Source organism: Dendropsophus ebraccatus, chromosome 12 (assembly GCF_027789765.1).
Source record: "Dendropsophus ebraccatus isolate aDenEbr1 chromosome 12, aDenEbr1.pat, whole genome shotgun sequence".
NCBI lineage: Eukaryota > Metazoa > Chordata > Amphibia > Anura > Hylidae > Dendropsophus > Dendropsophus ebraccatus.
This window is the reverse complement of record NC_091465.1, coordinates 13,018,646-13,039,052: the sequence shown is the minus strand read 5'-3', so window position 1 is coordinate 13,039,052 and position 20,407 is coordinate 13,018,646. Positions and strand designations below refer to the sequence as shown.

Genomic DNA, 20,407 nt, shown 5'->3' with positions numbered 1-20,407 from the left:
CTACTTTGCTGGGTGCCGCCAACCCACAAGATTGTCACTGAAAGTTTGTGCCTTGCGGCCAGTAGCTTCTTCAATTTTCCCCCAACAAAAGAACCATGTCCAAGCGTCCTACATCCAGCACTTCACAGGCAAGGACTGCAACAGGCGGGGAGGCTAGGAGAAGTGGCAGCACCAGGCCCGGTGGCAGCCGGGGCAACAGGCATGGCAGCAGGGTGCAGCTACCCCAGACACCCAGTGGTTCTGTAAGAACCACACAGCCAGCGGTTCTAGATTGGCTTACCCAATCCTCCACTTCCACCGCCCAAAGCTCCCAAACGAGGTTGTCTGGATCATCCGACACCACCCTTACATGGGAGGGTCAGCGACAGTCCTCTGCCCCGTCCCCTGTTATTACTATGCCACTCACCTTTGGGGCACCTTCTGCCAGGGAACTCTTGGCAAATCTTGATCTGCCATTGGATTCTCTACCACTTTTTACTGATGAGGAGGAGGAGGTAGTAGTAGTCCCCCAAAGTCAGCAGGTGAAATGTGCTGAGACTGTAGAGGAGGTGTTGGCTGTAAGTGCAGGGAGGGGCATCCTGAGATCCTGTCCCAGCCACTGGAGGACAGTAGCAGTGGTGGTGATGATGATGTCGCTGATCGGACGTGGTGCCCCCAAGCACCCTTATCCTCAGCGTCATCAGGGGAGGAAATTGAGGTGCTACCAAGACAGCAACATCCCACTGGTGCAAGGAAGTGACGCACAAGAGGGAGGGGTAGAAGACAACCTACCAGTCCATTACCTCCAAGCCTTGGTCCTGAGAGGGGACCCTCAGGCAGCGGTGGCAGTGAACAACCAGCAAGACCCCCCGTGGCTGGCAGCAAACCCTGGTCCTCTGTCGTCTGGCAGTTCTTTCGCCTGGGGACAGGTAAGCACATCGCTCTGTGCCTGCTGTGCAATAAGAGGGTCAGTCTTGGCAGGGGTGATAATCTTGGGACAACATCCATGAGAAAGCACATGGAAAGGCAACACCAACAGGCCTGGAAAAACCGTGACCCCAATACCACCTCCTGCCAGGATGCACCATACACTGCAGATCCCATCATGCAGCATCCTCTCACTGGAACTCAGGGCTCGTCAGCCTCAGTTGCCAGCAGCAGCACAGTATCACTGCCATGTACACCCCTAATGAGGCAAAAATCCCTGACTGAGTCCATGGCCAAACGTCAGGTGTACTCCAGTAGCCATCCCATGGCACAGAAACTGACCGGACACCTGGTTAAGCTGCTGGTGCTTCAGTCCCTGCCATTTAATGTTGTGGACTCCCAGCCTTTCAGGGATTTTGTGGTGTGTGCGCACCCCAGATGGCGAGTCCCCAGCCGCCACTACTTCTCGGGCAAAGCTGTCCCATCACTGCACAGTTATGTGAAGAGAAAGGTTGGCGACTCATTGGGACTCTCGGTGTCCAAGACAGTGCACCTGAGTGCTGATGTCTGGTACTCTAATTATGGGCAAGGGCACTACATGTCCGTTACTGCCCATTGGGTCAACATCCTCCCAGGAGCCATCAGGAAGTCGGCCCATTCTTGCCACTGTCACCTGCACTGTGCTTTAGGGGGCCAGCAGCGGGTAGCACAAGTGCTGCCTCCGCCACCGCTGCAGTCCAACCCGCCCCGGTGTCTTACCACCGATGTCAGGCCGGCCGCTCTCAGGCTGTCCTCCATTTGGTTATCCTGGGTGAACGAAGCCAGAAGTGGGCAGGAGCTCCTCCGGACCATCAGTGAGGAGATAGCTGAATGGCTGACCCCACGTCGACTAACGGTGGGAAGTGTCGTAGCGGACAATGGGAGGAACATTGTCTCTACAGTTCAGCGGGGAGGGCTGACTCATACACCTTGTATGGCACATGTGATCAACCTCATAGTGCACAGGTTTCTCCGATCATTTCATGCACTACATGACCTTCTGAGGATGTCAGTGTGCAAACATTTCAGCCACTACACTGCAAGGAACACCCTGCTCCGAATCCAGAGACAGCGACGTATGCCCCAACATCGGCTAATCTGCGTCTTGCATGGCAATCCGTGTGTCCAAGAAATTGACCTTAATATCCTAAATATGTGCCCAACGTAAAAATCCGTAATTTAACTTATTAAGTAATAATCCCCACTTAGACCCCAAATTAAAAAAAAAAAAAATTGCTTCAAAAAGTGTAGATTTCACCTTTTGTGAACTATAGCCGTGGGGTTCTATCCCTGGCACCCGTGCCAAGGAACACTACTCACCGTTTTGTGAGCGGGTACTAACTGTTCTTGAGGTATTTTGTGGATATCATGAGAGTAGTGAAATCTTGCACCGCAAATCCCGATGGGGTTCTTCTGTGTGCAAATTATTTCACGCCCCTCATGCAGTCACGCGTGGAATAAGGCTGTCTATGGGGTATATATCACAGAGGCTGCTGTCCTTCAACTATGATATAAAAAAAACCACCACAGTTAGTTACAGCAACAAACAGTTGCTGAAAGGCAGGTTAACTTGCCTTATTTACGGGTGACTTTACAATGGGAGGCTTTTTTGTGGTTCCCTGCTGGCTAAAATCCACAGCGCATCGTTGGCTGATTTTATGCCACCTTCAGTACTATGGGGCTGGGCGCAAATACCCAGTTCAGCGCAGAACTGCGTATGTCCGGCCAGCACCTTAGTACTGAATGCCATTTGGTGAACGGTATAAAAATGCCCTGTGGATTTTACTCAGCAGACCCGCAGCCACATGTGAAGGTACCCATAGGGTGAGGTTTTTTGGGAGTGACAAAAGCGAGGGTGGGAGGTCACTCCCATACCCCATCAGGGGTTTTTCCCCTACCCACTTTAAAAGATAAGTCCATGCAATCAATAACTTTTTGTACCCTTACTTGACCCAGAAACTTATAACTTGACCGGACTTATGCTTTAAGCAAGCTGGAGACAGCACTTAAAAAAAACTAAAGCATACATCCATTGGATTGGATGCTACACTTGGTTAGGACATCAAACTGGTGTTAAGAAATAAATATATATATATTGTGGCATGGTGGGGCTGTAAGAGGCAGTTCTGTGCCTCTGGAGTGGGAATTGGAGTTCAGGTGGAGCTCCTGGTCCAGGTACTCCACTCCAGTCCAAGAGCTAATGAGGCTCTGAAACCACCTGGTGGATCTATTAGAGACTCCAGAGCTTCCCAGGTGATGGCTCCCAGGTGAAGACTCCCAGGGTGGGAGAACAGGCAGCGCTAGGCCCGTGGGAGCTGCAGACAAGAAGTCTGGGTAAGACCAGTGGAGCTGGTGATATTGAGCATTAGGCTCATAAGTGACAGCTAGGGAAGCTGTGGTGTTAGTCAGTGGCTAGACGGCCTAGGTTTTATTTTATTGGCAGTGTTGCCTATGTCTTGTGTTTTTTGAACGGATAAATAAAGCTGACTGAGGTCCGTATAAAGCATACAGCACTGACTGGACTGCAATTTGTGATGTGCCAACCGTCTCAGGCCCAGGAGATGGCGATCCCAGCGAGTGAGTAACCCCCAGATTGTCACATATGGTGGAGGATTGCTGTGGGCAGAAAAATGGCACATGAAGTTTGTGGCTGAATTTAAAGAGCCTGAAGCCTTATGAGAGATTGAGTCTCTGTGGAGAGAGACATACAGAGACTGTGTTGCTGTGGAGAGAGACCTACAGAGACTGTCTTGTCTGGATAAGGCCAGTATTGCTTATGTTTGAAGCTGGTGTTTCTGCTGCATAAAGAATATAATTGCCATGGGTCTAGCAGAGGACTATGTCAGACGCATATGGGACATACAGCGCCGTGAAGACATGGCCAAACAAATGGGTTATAACCTTGCGCAGTTTGAAGCAGAGCGGGAGGCTGTTGAGGCCCAACTGCAAAGGACATTGGATAAGCAAGCTCCTGTACAAAGTGCATGTACTGCTACACCCCGCACTGCACTGCAGGGGGCTGCTAACCAGAAAGCACAGGGGTCCAAGCCCAGTGGTTGCTGTACCAAGGTCCCAGGTGCATCCTGGTCTGATTCCCCAGATAAAAAGCGTGAGGGTGCCGTCCCTAAAGCCAACCAGCCAGAGCCAGGCTTGAGATGTATGAGAATGGACTGTTGTATAGTTGGATGTGCTTTTGCCCAGTGCCCAAGTGTTAAAAAGTCACTTTTGCAGAGGCGCCATGATGTTGTTGCTAGGAGCAACCAACCACACCAGCAAGTGGTCGTCACTGAGCAGAGGGAGCCATGTTGGAGGTGCATGGGAGTGGGTGTCTGTGCATCTTATTGTCCTCTGGTCAGGGGATCAGAGAAATTTAAACCAAAAACCTGTGAATTGCTGGTGGGTGGCATCCCACTGCTGGTTGACCTGGACTGTCGCCAGGAGGTGTCCAGGGTCCACCCCGATATTATACTGTTTGTGAAGAGTCGACCAGAGGCGTATGGTAAGACTATTCTAATTGACTTTAAAACCTGTTATGGGACAGTAAATCATGTGCTGGAGGTCTGTGCGGAGCTTCAGGTGGAGTTCATACTTGGCAGAGACTTTCCTTATTTCTGGCAGTTGTGGGAGGGAGAGTCCCCAGTAAAGTGTACTGTACCACTGCCTAAGGGGGAGGAGCCAGGAGAACCATATACAAAAGTCCCAGAGTTACCAGTGGGTGGAGCCTCACTGTCTTACTGTGTGAACTGTGACCAAAATAAGTCCAAATGTTCAGCAATGCTACCAAGTGAGGAGAAGAATCCTGTGGCTGACAAGACCATCCTGATGTCTGATGAGATTATTGCACAGTCTGAACATGGACTTGAAAAGTCAGATGAACTTAATGATAATGTATTGCATGCAATGTTTATTGAAAATGTCACCCAGCAGTTATGTGACAGCAGTAAGGTCACCCCGCAGTTATGTGATAGTAGTAAAGTAATGTCAGATTTGCTGCCTAACATGCATTTAACCCATAACTATGTCCCACAACCTAAGCAGGTAAATGATGGGTGTACTACAGCGTTAGTTCCAATGAATGCAGAGTGTGAACTAACCTCTAAAGCAGAAAAAGCAGCAGAGGGGATTCGCTTTAGTGTGCCCCTAAAGGTCATGATGTGTAATGACGAGAAGATTGCATGTGATGAAGGTGCAGTGCTGCCCCTAGAGGTCATGGTGTGTAAGGACCAGAGTATTGCATGGGATGCATGTGCTGTGGTTGAAAGCAATACAGAGAGTTTGGTGGCCTTTACTGAGTCAAGTGAGGCCAATGTGGTTGCTAGTGGCAACCAAATATCTGCTGAAGATAACAAGGAGGGTAAGCAGACTCACAAGCCCATGGGTTCATATTATGCCAAGAGAGTGACCTACAAAGTCAAGCAGCATGTGAGAAGTGACTGTGGCAGTAAGCGGTATGTATGCTGGGTTTGTGGGGCGCGTTTTTCCCAAAGTGATGCAGTGAGAATGCATGTGGTGAGGAAACATAGTGAAAATGTGTTGTGTATTCTCACACCTAAACTATGTTCCTACAACAGCTGTGCTGTGCCCAATAGGTATCTCCGAAATAAAAGGGGAAAAAGTGACCAGTGTGCATATGGTTGTAGACTGAAATGTTGCATGGAGATAGCCAGATGTGCTTGGCCTGGTAGGAAGCCGTATGCACGTGGTTTGTCTGAGAGCGCCCCCTGTGTCTATGACAGTAAGTCTGGTGTGGGTGACCGTGTTACAATGCAGAGCCAGATAGACCTGAGTGGTGCATCCAGTGATGTTAGTGAGGGTCACACAGTAGCAGCATCCAGTGATGTTAGTGAGGGTCACACAGTAGCAGCATCCAGTGAGGTTAGTGGTGGTCACACAGTAGCATCCAGTGATGTTAGTGAGGGTCACACAGTAGCAGCATCCAGTGATGTTAGTGGTGGTCACACAGTAGCATCCAGTGATGTTAGTGAGGGTCACACAGTAGCAGCATCCAGTGATGTTAGTGGTGGTCACACAGTAGTAGAACAGCCACCGCTTATTGTTATAGAATCTCTTCTTTGTCAGGTCCCAGAAGCTGTTCCTGTGACTAATGTGAACATGCCTCAAGTAGCAGGTGATGAGATGGTGGCCAGAGAAGGTCAGGCTGAAGAGCTTGTGTTGGCTCACACATTAACTCTTACAGGGAGTCTTGAAGTTACTGAGGCTGATGTGAATAATGAAGAGGTAACTTTGGAGGAATCATGTCCTCAGTACCAAGATGTGCATGAAGGAGCTGGTATGAAGACTTTCACTTTGGAGACTGAAAGTGAATGCAGTCTGTATGTTGCCCTGTCTGAAGTGAGAGGTAGTGAGAACTGTCAGTCAATGTCTGAGCCGAGTGTCACTCATACAGTCCCCTCCAATGTAGCTGGAAGTGAGAGGTTTCCTGTTGCCGAGGGTAACAGCCTGGATGTTACCAATAAGGGAACCCAAATTACATATGAGAACAAGGACTGTGTGCACGCTGAGAGTGGTTCTCAGTACAGCCGTCCGATGCATGTCTCCACTTATGGACGTGGTCATGAAAGAAATGAACGGCAAAGTGAGAAAGTGGGGTACGGTGGTTCTGTGTTATGGAAAATGCGGGGAAAACAAAAACCTCATGAAAAGTGTGATGTGTGTCCCCAGAAAAAGAAAATGAGGCATGAATGGTGTCACATCTTACCCCAATGTAGGACCTTTGACCCAGGAGGGGGTGTTAATAAAGTGACAAGTCCCATGGCCTTTGTCAGGGGGGGAGGATATGTGGCATGGTGGGGCTGTAAGAGGCAGTTCTGTGCCTCTGGAGTGGGAATTGGAGTTCAGGTGGAGCTCCTGGTCCAGGTACTCCACTCCAGTCCAAGAGCTAATGAGGCTCTGAAACCACCTGGTGGATCTATTAGAGACTCCAGAGCTTCCCAGGTGATGGCTCCCAGGTGAAGACTCCCAGGGTGGGAGAACAGGCAGCGCTAGGCCCGTGGGAGCTGCAGACAAGAAGTCTGGGTAAGACCAGTGGAGCTGGTGATATTGAGCATTAGGCTCATAAGTGACAGCTAGGGAAGCTGTGGTGTTAGTCAGTGGCTAGACGGCCTAGGTTTTATTTTATTGGCAGTGTTGCCTATGTCTTGTGTTTTTTGAACGGATAAATAAAGCTGACTGAGGTCCGTATAAAGCATACAGCACTGACTGGACTGCAATTTGTGATGTGCCAACCGTCTCAGGCCCAGGAGATGGCGATCCCAGCGAGTGAGTAACCCCCAGATTGTCACTATATATATATATATATATATATATATATATATATATATATATATATATATATATACAAAAAAGAAAAGGATGCTTGAAAAAGGCTCAAGATAACGAGCTGAAACGTTGCACTGTATTATGCGAACTGGCACAATAAAGAATTAGCACGCGTTTGGAAGATGATGCTGTCCTCAACCTTTTTCTTTTTTGCATAAATTTTGGGGGATAGAGCCGTACCCCGGGAAGACTGTGCATCCAGTGGTGTAGTTTCCGCTGACCCAGCCCAAATTCGTTGCAAATTCGTTTGACACCAGAGTAGTTGCGTCCATTTGTAAAGCAAGTGCCAGTGAGGTGTCAATTTCATGAAAATTGGACACATATTTTTGGATAATGGAACTGGGGTAAAGCCTTCTTGAATCTGTGCCTTTTTAAATGTCCTTTCTTCACCTCATGGATTCTGCGGGTGAGGTTCTCTGTCTATTTTACCGTATCCGTATCCTGCTAGACTAGGTGTAATGTTAGAGGTTTTTTTTTTTTTAACGTTGACTGTCCTGTGCTGAACTCTACATCAACATGTTGTCATGTTTAAATAATGATTTTTACAAACGTGCATATTCTTAGCTTCAAACTTCAGTTGTCTGTATTAGGTCCTTCTGGGTCCAAAATAATACTACTACTACTAATGCTCCCACCGTCAATTGTCTATTTGGAACCATACTGGGTGGAATCAAGAGCTGCGGACGCTGCCTTCTCAACTTGTCTGTTTTTAACAATACTGGCCTGAGAGCCATCAACTGCTGCCTTCTCCTGCTCCTCAACTGGTCTGTTTTTATTAATACTGACATGGAATCAATCAACTGCTGCCTCCTCCCTCTCCTCAAGTAGCCTCTACTCAATAATACTGGCCTGGAATCGATCAACTGCTGCCTCCTCCTGCTCCTCAAGTAGTCTGTTTTTAATTATACTGGCCTGGAATCAATCAACTGCTGCCTCCTCCTGCTTCTCAAATAGTCTGTTTTTAATTATACTGGCCTGGAATCAATCAACTGCTGCCTCCTCCTCCTCAAGTAGCCTCTCCTCGATAATACTGGCCTGGAATCGATCAACTGCTGCCTCCTCCTTCTCAAGTAGCCTCTCCTCCATAATACTGTCCTGGAATCGATCAACTGCTGCCTCCTCCTCCTCAAGTAGCCTCTCCTCGATAATACTGGCCTGGAATCGATCAACTGCTGCCTCCTCCTGTTCATCAAGTAGCCTCTCCTCAATAATACTGGCCTGGAATCAATCAATTGCTGCCTCCTCCTCCTCAAGTAGAATCTCCTCAATAATACTGGCCTTGAATCGATCAACTGCTGCCTCCTCCTCCTCAAGTAGAATCTCCTCAATAATACTGGCCTGGAATCGATCAACTCCTGCCTCTTCCTCAAGTAGCCTCTTCTCAATAATACTGGCCTGGAATCAATAAACTGCTGCCTCCTACTGCTCCTCAAGTAGTCTGTTTTTAATTATACTGGCCTGGAATCGATCAACTGCTGCCTCATCCTCCTCAAGTAGCCTCTCTTCCATAATACTGGCCTGGCATCGATCAACTGCTGCCTCCTTCTGCTCCTCAAGTAATCTGTTTTTAATTATACTGGCCTGGAATCGATCAACTGCTGCCTCATCCTCCTCAAGTAGCCTCTCCTCCATAATACTGGCCTGGAATCGATCAACTGACGCCTCCTCCTCCTCAAGTAGCCTCTCCTCGATAATACTGGTGTGAAATCAATCAACTGCTGCCTCCTCCTTCTCATCAAGTAGCCTCTCCTCGATAATTCTGGCCTGGAACCGATCAACTGCTGCCTCCTCCTGCTCATCAAGTAGCCTCTCCTCAATAATACTGGCCTGGAATCAATCAACTGCTGCCTCCTCCTGCTCCTCAAGTAGTCTGTTTTTAATTATACTGGCCTGGAATCGATCAAATGCTGCCTCATCCTCCTCAAGTAGCCTCTCCTTCATAATACTGGCCTGGAATCGATCAACTGCTGCCTCCTCCTCCTCCTCCTCCTCAAGTAGCCTCTCCCTTATAATACTGGCCCTGAATCGATCAACTAATGCCTCCTCCTCCTCAAGTAGCCTCTCCTCGATAATACTAGCCTGAAATCGATCAACTGCTGCCTCCTCCTCCTCAGGTAGCCTCTCCTCGATAATACTGGCCTGGAATCGATCAACTGCTGCCTCCTTCTGCTCTTCAAATAGTCTGTTTTTAATTATACTGGCCTGAAATCAATCAACTGCTGCCTCCTCTTGCTGCTAAAGTAGTCTGTTTTTAATTATACTGGCCTGGAATCAATCAACTGCTGCCTCCTCCTCCTCAAGTAGCCTCTCCTCAATAATACTGGCCTGGAATCGATAAACTGCTGCCTCCTCCTCCTCAAGTAGCCTCTCCTCAATAATACTGGCCTGGAATCGATCAACTGCTGCCTCCTGCTCCTGAAGTAGTCTGTTTTTAACAATACTGGCCTGGAATCAATCAACTGCTGCCTCCTCCTCAAATAGCCTCTCCTCAATAATACTGGCCTGGAGTCGATCAACTGCTGCCTCCTCCTGATCCTCAAGTAGTCTGTTTTTAATTATACTGGCCTGGAATCGATCAACTGCTGCCTCCTCCTCCTCAAGTAGCCTTTCCTCCATAATACTTGCCTGGAATCGATCAACTGCTGCCTCCTCCTCCTCAAGTAGCCTCTCCTCAATAATACTGGCCTGGAATCGATCAACTGCTGCCTCCTCCTGCTCCTCAAGTAGTCTGTTTTTAATTATACTGTCCTGGAATCGATCAACTGCTGCCTCCTCCTCCTCAAGTAGCCTCTCCTCCATAATACTGGCCTGGAATCGATAAACTGATGCATCCTCCTCCTCCTCAAGTAGCCTCTCATCGATAATACTGGCCTGGAATCAATCAACTGCTGCCTCCTCCTGCTCTTCAAGTATTCCTTTTTTAATTATACTGGCCTGGAATCAATCAACTGTTGCCTCCCCCTGCTGCTCAAGTAGTCTGTTTTTAATTATACTGGCCTGGAATCAATCAACTGCTGCCTTCTCCTCCTCCTCCTCCTCAAGTAGCCTCTCCTAAATTATACTGGCCTGGAATCAATCAACTTCTGCCTCCTCCTGCTGCTCAACTTGTATCTTCTCAACAATACTGGCCTGAGAGGCGAGCAATCAACTGCTGCCTCCTCCTTCTGCTCAACTTGTCTCTTCTCAACAATACTGGCCTGAGAGGCGAGCAATCTACTGCTGCCTCCTCCTGTTTCTCGACTTGTCTCTTCTCAACAATACTGTAATGAGAGGCGCACAATCTACTGCTGCTTCCTCCTGTTTCTCGACTTGTCTCTTCTCAACAATACTGGCCTGAGAGGCGAGCAATCAACTGCTGTCTCCTCCTGCTGCTCAACTTGTCTCTTCTCAACAATACTGGCCTGAGAGGCGAGCAATCTACTGCTGCCTCCTCCTGTTTCTTGACTTGTCTCTTCTCAACAATACCGGCCTGAGAGGCGAGCAATCTACTGCTGCCTCCTCCTGCTGCTAAACTTGTCTCTTCTCAACAATACTGGCCTGGGTGCAATCAAGTGCTGCCGCATCCTCCTTGTAAACTTTTTTTTTCAATATTTTTTGTCACTATTTTAGAGCAAGGTTCGTTTTCGGTTCGGACGAATCCAAACTTCACAAAAGCTCGCCGGATCGAACCGAACCGAACTTTTCAAAAGTTCGCTCATCCCTAATAATAAGCTTTTTGTCAGGGATTCCTGGGGTCCAGGAAGATGGCAGTCCCTTTTCTTGACCCTCAACCCCTGTCTCTGCCTACTTGCCCCCCTGGGCTAAACCCCAGGGCAGCAACTGGGCGACAGTAAAAGCAAAAGTTTTTTCTGCTGCTACTTCGAAAGGTTCACAGTTGGCCGAAACGCGTCTAGCATTTTTTCTACGTTTTTTGTATGTAACGATTTTAAGGAATTAATACAATAAATACCGGATTTTATTGGACTGCTGGAATACGTTTCTTTTATCCAACTGGGCGACAGTCCCTAGCCTTACTAGGGATATACAGCGGTAGACAGAACACCCAGACAGGTATATAAAAATAGGTCAGACCGTCCGAGTCGGCAACAGGAGGTAACGTCAAAATTCAAATCAGTAAGCAAAGGTTAAACAGAGTCCAGTCAAGCACAGGAGGTAACACAGTACAGAGGATCAGGGAAAAGGCAAAGTCCAAGTCCAAGTGTCAAATAACAAGCAGCGTAATGGATACGCTGATGTAGATGGAGACCAAACATACACTGGCAACTTCTGCTAGTAAGGGCCAGACTAAATGCTGCCAGAACTCCCGCCCCAGCCACTGATTGGAACAAGGAGTCTGACAGCTGAGATAGAGACCAATAGCAGCCAGGGAGCAGCTCCTGTGCTCAGAATGGAGCAAGCCTCTGGAGCAGCTGGCAACACCTGAAGGCTTAACCCCACGAGCACCAGAGAAAAGAAGTCAGGAGAAGCATGAAGCTGGGTGTTGGCTCCCTGGCAGTACAGTGTGATGTGTGTAAATCAGGTCAGAGAGACACTGGGGCGTCGGCTGGTTCTTCCAGCCAAATTCACACACAATGAATAAACTCTAACACTTGTATATTAGTTGTATGAGATATTGGGGTGCGGGAAATCGGTGTATAGCCATTATTACATGGGGCGACCTGAGGAGCAAACGAGCTGCCCAGGGGATCACTAGATCACTAGGCAGCCCATAGCAGATAGCAGTGGTCTGCTGTCGCTGCTCCTGTTCCACGGAGCGACAGCAGCAGATCGTTGCTATATTAGTCGTTTGTCTTTCAACATGTTGAAAGACAAATGACTGCAACGACAAATGACTGCAGCGATCAGTCGACATCGTTCATGTCGACTGATCGTTGCTTTCTATAACATGGCACAATTATCGGCCGTAATGGCTGATATCGGCCGATAATCGTTCGGTGTAATAGGGCCTTAAGTCATCTAGTATAATTCTGTCATCCAGAGGGGATTGTATATGAATTTATGTGGTAGATTGATAGAATCGATAGTGTCTGTCGCCCCAGTGACGTGGCCTGAGAGTAGCGATTGTCACAATACCTTTAACATGAAAACTGAACAGCAACTTTTATCCCTTTAACACTACAAACACCAACATTGATGGCCACTTTTAAGTACAGTATAGAGCCCTGGAGCGTGCTCTTAGTACAAGCATGCAATCACATGGGAACAGCAGCCATGCTACATGATCAAATTCTTCTGGAGGAATATTTACTTTCGCCATCTCATAAAACCTTGGGATCAGAGTAATGTCTCCTCTAGGTTATGTTACCCTTGTGACCCTGTGATTGACAGTCCCACTGTGCTCTTACAGTCATCACTGCAACTGATAGAACTGGAACAAAATGATGGTTGTAGCAGTTATGTTTAAAGTATCCCTGTCGTAATAACTTTCAAAATCTAAATCAGCAGTAGATGTGATATAAAGCAAGTTTGCAAGTTACATTCATTATTATTATTTTTTTTACTTATCATGGAAAACACGGCACTTCCAGTTTTCTGACTCTTGTTTTCTCAAACACCTGTTGTCCTGCGCAGGACAACAGGTGGACGCTGGGTGAATGTTACAGACTTATGAGCAATTTTTGTACCAACACCCTGAATAAAAGTACGTCTACACATGGATCTATGATCAGAGTTCGGGGATTCCTTTCTTTAAAGAGTCCCGATATATGAAGGACAGTTGTCCGGAGGTGCTAAGGTACCGGTGTGCAAACACCAAGTTTTTCTCACTACTATTCCGAATATGTTGTATTAAGTGGGACGCAGTGGAAGTCCTAAAGTTAGAGTCTATTGGATATATACAGTGCGGTTTTGCTGTTTTCTGAACGAAGTTACATATTGTTTTAATTGTACCAACTTGTGGAACATATATAACATGTCAGTTTTTCCATAGGACACACAGCGTAAAAACGAAGCCCCCTAAAGAAAAAGAATTGTGTTTTTTTTTTTTTCTCAATTTCACCGCGCATATAATTTTTTTCTGGTTTCGCAGCATATTTAACGCAAAAATTCAGCCTGTCATTGCTAAGTACAATTAGTGCCGCAAAAAATAAGGGCTCATGTGGGTCTGTAGGTGAAAAATGCAAGTGCTATGGCCTTTTAAGCACAAGGAGGAAAAAACTAAAATGCAAAAACGAAAATTAGCCCGGTCCAGAAGGGGTTAATGAACTTGGATCTGTCATTGCTGCCCCCTGACTGATCTGTATAACCAATCCCTTCTAAAAGGAGATGTTTCTGATGATTGGAAAGCAGCCAATGTTATACCCATCCATAAGAAGGGGAGTAGAGAGGAACCTGGTAACTACAGGATCGCTTAAGAATCCAAAATTTCATGGATCCAAACAAGCATGGCTTTACTGCGGGCCGATTATGTCAGAATCATTTCATAGTTCAGTGGATTTGTGGTTGGCTGACGGATAGATACCAGAGGGTTGTTGTTAATGGTGTATATTCTGAGCAGAGACCGGTTACAAGTGGTGGCCACAAGGGTCTGTTCTGGGTCCTATTCTTTTTAATATATTTGTAAGTTTGTATGTTTGTATGTATGTGACATAGGAGAAGGTTTGGTAGGTAAAGTTTGTCTGTTTGCTGACGACACAAAAGTGTACAATAGTATTGCTATTCCTGGAGGTGTCAGTAATATGGAAAATGATTTAGCTTTGCTAGATAATTGGCTCAAAGTATGGAAATTGAAGTTCAATGTTTCCAAATGTAAAATAATGCTCTTGGGGAGGAGGAATCCTCTATCAGAGTATCACATCAGTATTACTGTGTTAGAAAAGACTTCAGAAGAGAAGGATTTAGGGGTAGTGATTTCTGACAGCCTTAAAATGAGTCACCAGTGCAACCAGGCGGTGGGGAAAGCAAATCTTTTGCTGGGCTGTAAAAAAAAATAAAAAAAAAAATATATATATATATATATATATATATATATATATATATATATATATAATGGTATACTGGGCTGTGTATATATAATAGTATGCTGGGGTGTATAGCTAGAGGTATAACCAGTAGGAAGAGGGAGATTGTGATCCCGCTGTATAGAGCTCTGGTGACATCACATCTGGAATACTGTGTCCAGTTCTGGAGACCTCATCTACAAAAGGACATTGATAAAATAGAATTGGTCTAAAAAAAGACTTAAGGATTTGCATATGTATAGTCTGGAGTAAAGAAGGGAAAGAGGGGACATGATTGAAACCATGATTGAAGTACAGTATGTTAAAGGACGAAATAAGTTGTTTTTAGTAAAAAAAAAAAAACTGAACTCAAGAACAAGAGGACACAGTGAGAGGTTGTCTGGGGGAAAGATCAGAAGCAATGTGAGAAAATATTATTTTACTGAAAGAGTAGTAGATACCTGGAACAAAATTTCATCAGATGTAGTTGGTAAATGTACAATAACAGAATTTAAACCTGCCTGGGATAAACATACATCTATCCTAAGATAATAAGGAAGGAAATAGTAAAAGGGACCCAGTGGTCGTCTTCTGCTGACAATCTTCTATGTTTCTATGAAAATCTGCCTTAAGGAGACTGGACCTGGATTTCTGGTAAGTTTAGCTTTTTTTTTTACAGCAAGATAACAACAACAAAAAAAATAATGAATGTATAAGGCAACCTTGATTTATTTCACATCTACTGTTAATTTAGAGTTTGAAATTTATAATGACAGGGACACTTTAACTACTGTTTGATGACTCAGTCAGGCTATGCTAGTAGCACTGTACAAAGACCATCTTAATAGCCATAAATATGACTGGCATCAGTATGAAAAATTATGCCAGGTTATGGCCCCAGAGCTAAGACATAGGTGTAATGCCACTGAGCACAGATGCTTACCGGTGATGTCCATGTCCTGCTCCTGCTCACCACCTGTCCACACCCTTGTAGCCCTCCACCTGGTCTCAGTTCTGCTTTGGTCACCTAATGCCTGCACATCTCCAGGTAGAAAAAGCAAATGTTGTGTTGTAATATTTTAGTTTTTTTCGCCAATGGATTTATGTGAGGGCTTTTTTTTTTTTTTTGAGGCATAAGCTGACGCTTTTAGTGGTACACCTTTTGGGTACATGTGACGTTTTGGTAGCTTTTATCTATATTTTTTAGCGGTGATAGGGAGTGGGATTAACAAAAAATTGTCATTTTGATTTGTTTTTTATTTATTTTCTTTGCGGCGTTAACCGGGCAGGATAATTAATGAAACAGGTTTATAGAGGGCGTCCTCAGAGCGGGGAGAGGACGCCCTGCAGCTCGGTCCTCTCCCCGCTCTATCTCCCAATTGGTACAAGTTTGAACGCTCAGACCAGGACCGATCAAAACGTCAGCCATAGCAGACTGAGAAAGTGATTTTTTTTCTCCCATTGTTCCTTTTACAGTATAACAAATTTGACTAAAGATCAGTAATGTAATGCTCAATGTAAATTCATAGCAAGTGGGTATTCCCATGACTTCCTCATAAGTAACTTGTGACAATAACTTGTGATCTCAAATTCACAATTATATAAAGGCCCATAACATCAGTGTAGATAGTCACTTTGTGTGTGATATAGGATTTACAATGGCTTTCACTACCCCTAAGATCTATCATGTACACGGCATGGATTCCAGACAACATCTGGAACATTACCTTTCAGATAAACCTGATATGGTCTTTCAAGAGGATTTCCTGATATTTCCCATTGAAAATCTTATGAAAACTTTCTCAGAGGGTATGTACGCTTAGGTGTGTTTGATTGTTATTTGTGTCATAGTTTTATAGAATATACAAATTACATTAATCTACTTATCAAAACTTTATTGTTTTTTCTCTACACTAAAAGCATACTTGTCAAGATGTAAGTTGACCTTATCGGCATGCAATGCGTTCTGCCTCCGGAAGTTTGGATGTCTATGGATTCCATCATGGATACATGAGGTCAGTTGTGTGTATATCCCCTATTCTGATCCAATAGGGCTTGTGCACGGAATGTATTCATGGTCGTATTCATTGATATCTGAACTTCTGGTGGCAGAATGAATTGCACGGCAATTGGGTCAGGTACATTTAAAGGTATTATGATACAATTAGAAGCGGGTCCCATATCTCTGGTCAGCATGCAGATGTGGTTTGTATACATAACAGCATTTTCTATAGAAAATAGCCACATGCTGTACTCAGTTACCTCCAGGGCAGCTTCCATTAGAAAAGAATGAAGTGGTGGGGCCCATGTGTAAACATCCATTCTGATGCCAGATTAAGGGCCCATATCCTTAGTCCAATCTTGGAATTACAACTTTATACAATGTTTGCACTGTTTGACACTTTGGTATAAATTTATTAGAACCTGATCATCTCTATTCTTTAACCCATCATTGGAAATACTTAAATGCATATTGTTAAAATTTGTTTGGGTGTGTGTGATTTGAGGGCTAACACACTGTTGTGATCATTTGTATTAGGGAGAGTAGAACAAACCCTTTAAGAGGGGACTATCAGCAGGTTAGACAAATCTACCGTGCTGATAGCCCCCTATTGTACACAGGGCACCAAGGAGGAAGGTAATGCACATCTCTTACCTCCCTCCAGGACTTTACGTGTTTAATCTCTTTTTTTTTTTTAAAGAATTTAAAGGAGTACTATCAGCTGGTTGGATTACTCTAACCCGCTGTTATGCCCCTATTGCCCAGGAGCAGAAGTGTAGCTAGGCTCTCCTGCATCTGGGGCAAAGATTCAATTGCTCTCGTGTGCGCACTAAGCACAGGGGGGCCCATATTGCCCCTTACTGCTGGTATATATATATATATATATATATATATACTTTTTTTTAAATGAAGTTATATTATAGTAATATACTGTAATTTCATAAACACGATCTATTCACAAGAAGAACCAAAAAAAAACCCTGCCTTCTCTGGAGTAACCCTTTAACTTCTGGTCCTCATAAAGTTTTCACTGTCCAGACATGATGGGAGTTGTAGTTTTGCAACAGCTATAGAGCCAAGGCTCTCTACCCCTGCAGACACTGGGTAAGGTTTGTATAAATGTTTAAATAGACACTAGACCCCAACTCTCTTGTGTGTTTCCCCCATCCCAGACTGGTCACCCTGTACCCCCTTCCCCCTCTCCACACCAGACTGGGCACCCTTCGCCCTCCTGCCCAGACTGGACACCCTGTACCTCCTGCCCAGACTGGACACCCTGTACCTCCTGCCCAGACTGGACACCCTGTACCTCCTCCTCAGACTGGACACCCTGTACCTCCTGCCCAGACTGGACACTCCTGATTGCCGGAGGGGCGGGCTTCTGTAGCGGGACTTGCAGGACAAGGTAAGTATTCGGGGCTCCACCGGGGGGGTCTGTCGGGCTCTTCCCTCTGTTCTCAGGTGATAGGTTCCCTTTAACTTCATCCTCTTCGTCTACTGCACAATAGGGTCTTATCAGCAGGAGACCTTTCTATCCCAAGAGAATAAGAAAGGAACTAGATGAATCTGGTGGTCTTTTTCTGACAATAATCTTCTATGTTTCTATGAAATGTCTCTAGTAGTGGTGCCCTAGGGAAATTGAGATCTTACTGGAATTATTGATGATCACTGAGGATCCTGACGGAACATTTATATTAACAGTAGCAATGCCTCTAACAAGTAAGGCCTGTTCGCCACTATAGTATGGTTCTAAAAAGTCTACCAAAAATAATTCCATCAAATCTAACACATATTTCATTATTTGTGCTCTCCTGCTTATTTTATATGTTGATAGATACCGAAAGTTGCTTTTCTTAAACACCTTCATCCTATGAGATGTTTAAATGTTTTTGCAGGTCACATTAAAGGAGACGTCCTGATTGACCTCAGCATTGGTTCCTTGATTCATCATCTCTATGCACCCAGTGAGTTTTTTAAAAACATCATAATCCTCAAAGTCAAAGACAGATGCATCCTGGAACTTAAACGTTGGCTAAACACACGGACAGGAGCATTTGAATGGGGACATGCTACAAAGATTCACATAGACATAGAAGGAAAGAGGTAAAATGTTTTTCAAATTCGAAGGGGAATTTTTTGTCAATGTCGCTAATGATGCTTAGGCATCATCTTCCTGCCTTCTTTGTACAATTCTAGTCTCAGTCCAAGTTAATGGGGACCAGTGCACAGTGTAGTGTATATGCTGTGTGTGTGTGTCTGTGTGTGTGTGTGTAGGTGCAGTGTAGAGAAAAGAGCAGCGAGTCCAGCACTTAACCAGAATAACACTTCACTGAGTAAATCTTTATTTCACTTTACACCTTGTTTGATAAATCTCCCCCAAAGTGTATACTAGACCTGCTTGTTGGAGCTTACAGATTACGACTGGGGGTGACCTGAGGCATAAGTGCTATATTTGCCCCTGGTTCAGCCATTATACATAGTCAACTTTCCTCCCATGTGGACAATGGTGAGAAGAAAAATAAATAAATAAATAATTATAGGGAACAGCCCTACCAGCCCTACCAATCTTTCCCTGCCGAGTGACCCTACCTAACAAGAAAGTGTTTTAGGTTGACCCATTTATAATCACTCTTTCTTTGGGGTGTTCGTACAAAATATGAATCCAATTCAAAAATCGGTTTGGGCTGTATTAATCACAGAAGAATGGCTGAAAGAAGAAAGAAGAAGAAGAAAGAAGAAGAAGAAAGAAGAAGAAGAAAGAAAAAGAAGAAAGAAGAAGAAGAAAGAAGAAGAAGAAAGAAGAAGACTTATTACAATATAGGGATTTTGCAAGCATTATAATGACACATTTCGGGAGTTTAGCTCCCTTACTCAGATACAGTGGAAAGTGTGACAAGTAAAAGGTACACAGCTGAATACATGTAAAAAGCAGGTAAAAAGAATGCCAGCCCTTTATTAGGAGAAACAAACAAAAATATACTTAAGAGCATTCAAAATAGAATACAAGGAGCGACTTTGCTCCATTATTTTACAGTAATCTCTATGCAAATGCATTTGATTGTACTCTACATATTTTTCAGTGCAATGTTGCTCCTTTTATGCTATCTATATATCTCTATCAAACAAGCCACTGCCTCCTGCACTTGTATTTTCCTTTCTTTGTTATACCTGTATATTCTTGGCTCATCTATCACTGACAGCCTTGTGACATGGGTTGGCGAACTTGGTTCTCCCATAATTAGCCCCACGCCTAGTGAAAGGAGGAAATGTCACCAAGTTGGGGGCTGCTGTTTAGGCCAGATAGTCCAAGTAGGCCAGGAATGTAAGCTGGATTTAGTTCAGGGCTCACTGTTTCCCTAATGACAATTGAACACTACTTTTCTATTTTTATTTAGTTAAATTCAATCATGACAACCTATAGTGCAGTTCTACCAGTTGAGTTTCCATGCTGTTCTACTCACTGTTGGACAGTCTTTTATTTGTTCCCATTTCTTTCAGTGCCGAGTTACAGGACAAAGAAGGAAAAGTGAGAGAAGCGGCTCAACATGTTGCAAAGTGTGACCTTAATAAACAAAATATAATGGATCCAGTGGTCTTACCACCAGCCGACTGTATCATCAGTGTTTGTTTTTTAGAAGTTATCAGCAAAGACCAAGATGATTACGTCAGATACATCAGGAAGTTCTCAGGGTTGCTGAAACCTGGAGGACACCTCATATTACTTGGATGTATGAATATGACATATTTCAAAGTCGGAAATGACAGGATCCATGCTTTTACATACGATGAGGAATTTGTCAGGGAAGCTCTAGTTGGAGAAGGATTTGTTATTGATGACTGTAACGTTAAGAAGAGAACGGCTGTGAGTGACCTTACTGACTTTAAGGCCGTCATATTCATTGCAGCTCACAAGGAGAAGTAGATCTGAGTAAAATTTTTAAAGTGTCCCTGGGTTATAAATTTAAAAATCTAAATCAGCAGTAGGTGTGATACAAAGCAAGTTTGCAATTTACATTCATTATTTTATTTTTTTAGTTATCATGGAAAACACATCACTTCCTGTTTCCTGGCTCTTCTTTTTCCCTCAAAAAACAGGAAACAGGAAGTCCTGCCCCCCTCCCCCGGCCATCTGAGCGCTCACAGAGAAAAGCAGTCATGTGATTGATGGACACACTGAGCAGTG

At 44.8% G+C, this 20,407-nt stretch overlaps 1 protein-coding gene across 1 annotated transcript; it reads left to right on the top strand.

The window, feature by feature from the left end:
• Positions 1-15,880: 15,880 nt before the first annotated feature.
• LOC138769879 (indolethylamine N-methyltransferase-like) lies at positions 15,881-20,146 on the top strand. The gene is made up of 3 exons (XM_069948605.1): positions 15,881-16,031; positions 18,120-18,327; positions 19,723-20,146. The coding sequence occupies exons 1-3, from the start codon at positions 15,881-15,883 to the stop codon at positions 20,144-20,146; spliced, it is 783 nt and encodes a 260-aa protein (XP_069804706.1).
• The last annotated feature ends 261 nt before the right edge of the window (positions 20,147-20,407 follow it).

Coding starts and splice junctions, on each gene's coding strand:
- LOC138769879 (XM_069948605.1), top strand. CDS start 15,881: ATGGCTTTCACTACCCCTAAGATCTATCATGTACACGGCATGGATTCC. Junction 16,032..18,119: donor TATGAAAACTTTCTCAGAGG/GTATGTACGCTT, acceptor ATGTTTTTGCAG/GTCACATTAAAGGAGACGTC. Junction 18,328..19,722: donor ATAGACATAGAAGGAAAGAG/GTAAAATGTTTT, acceptor CATTTCTTTCAG/TGCCGAGTTACAGGACAAAG.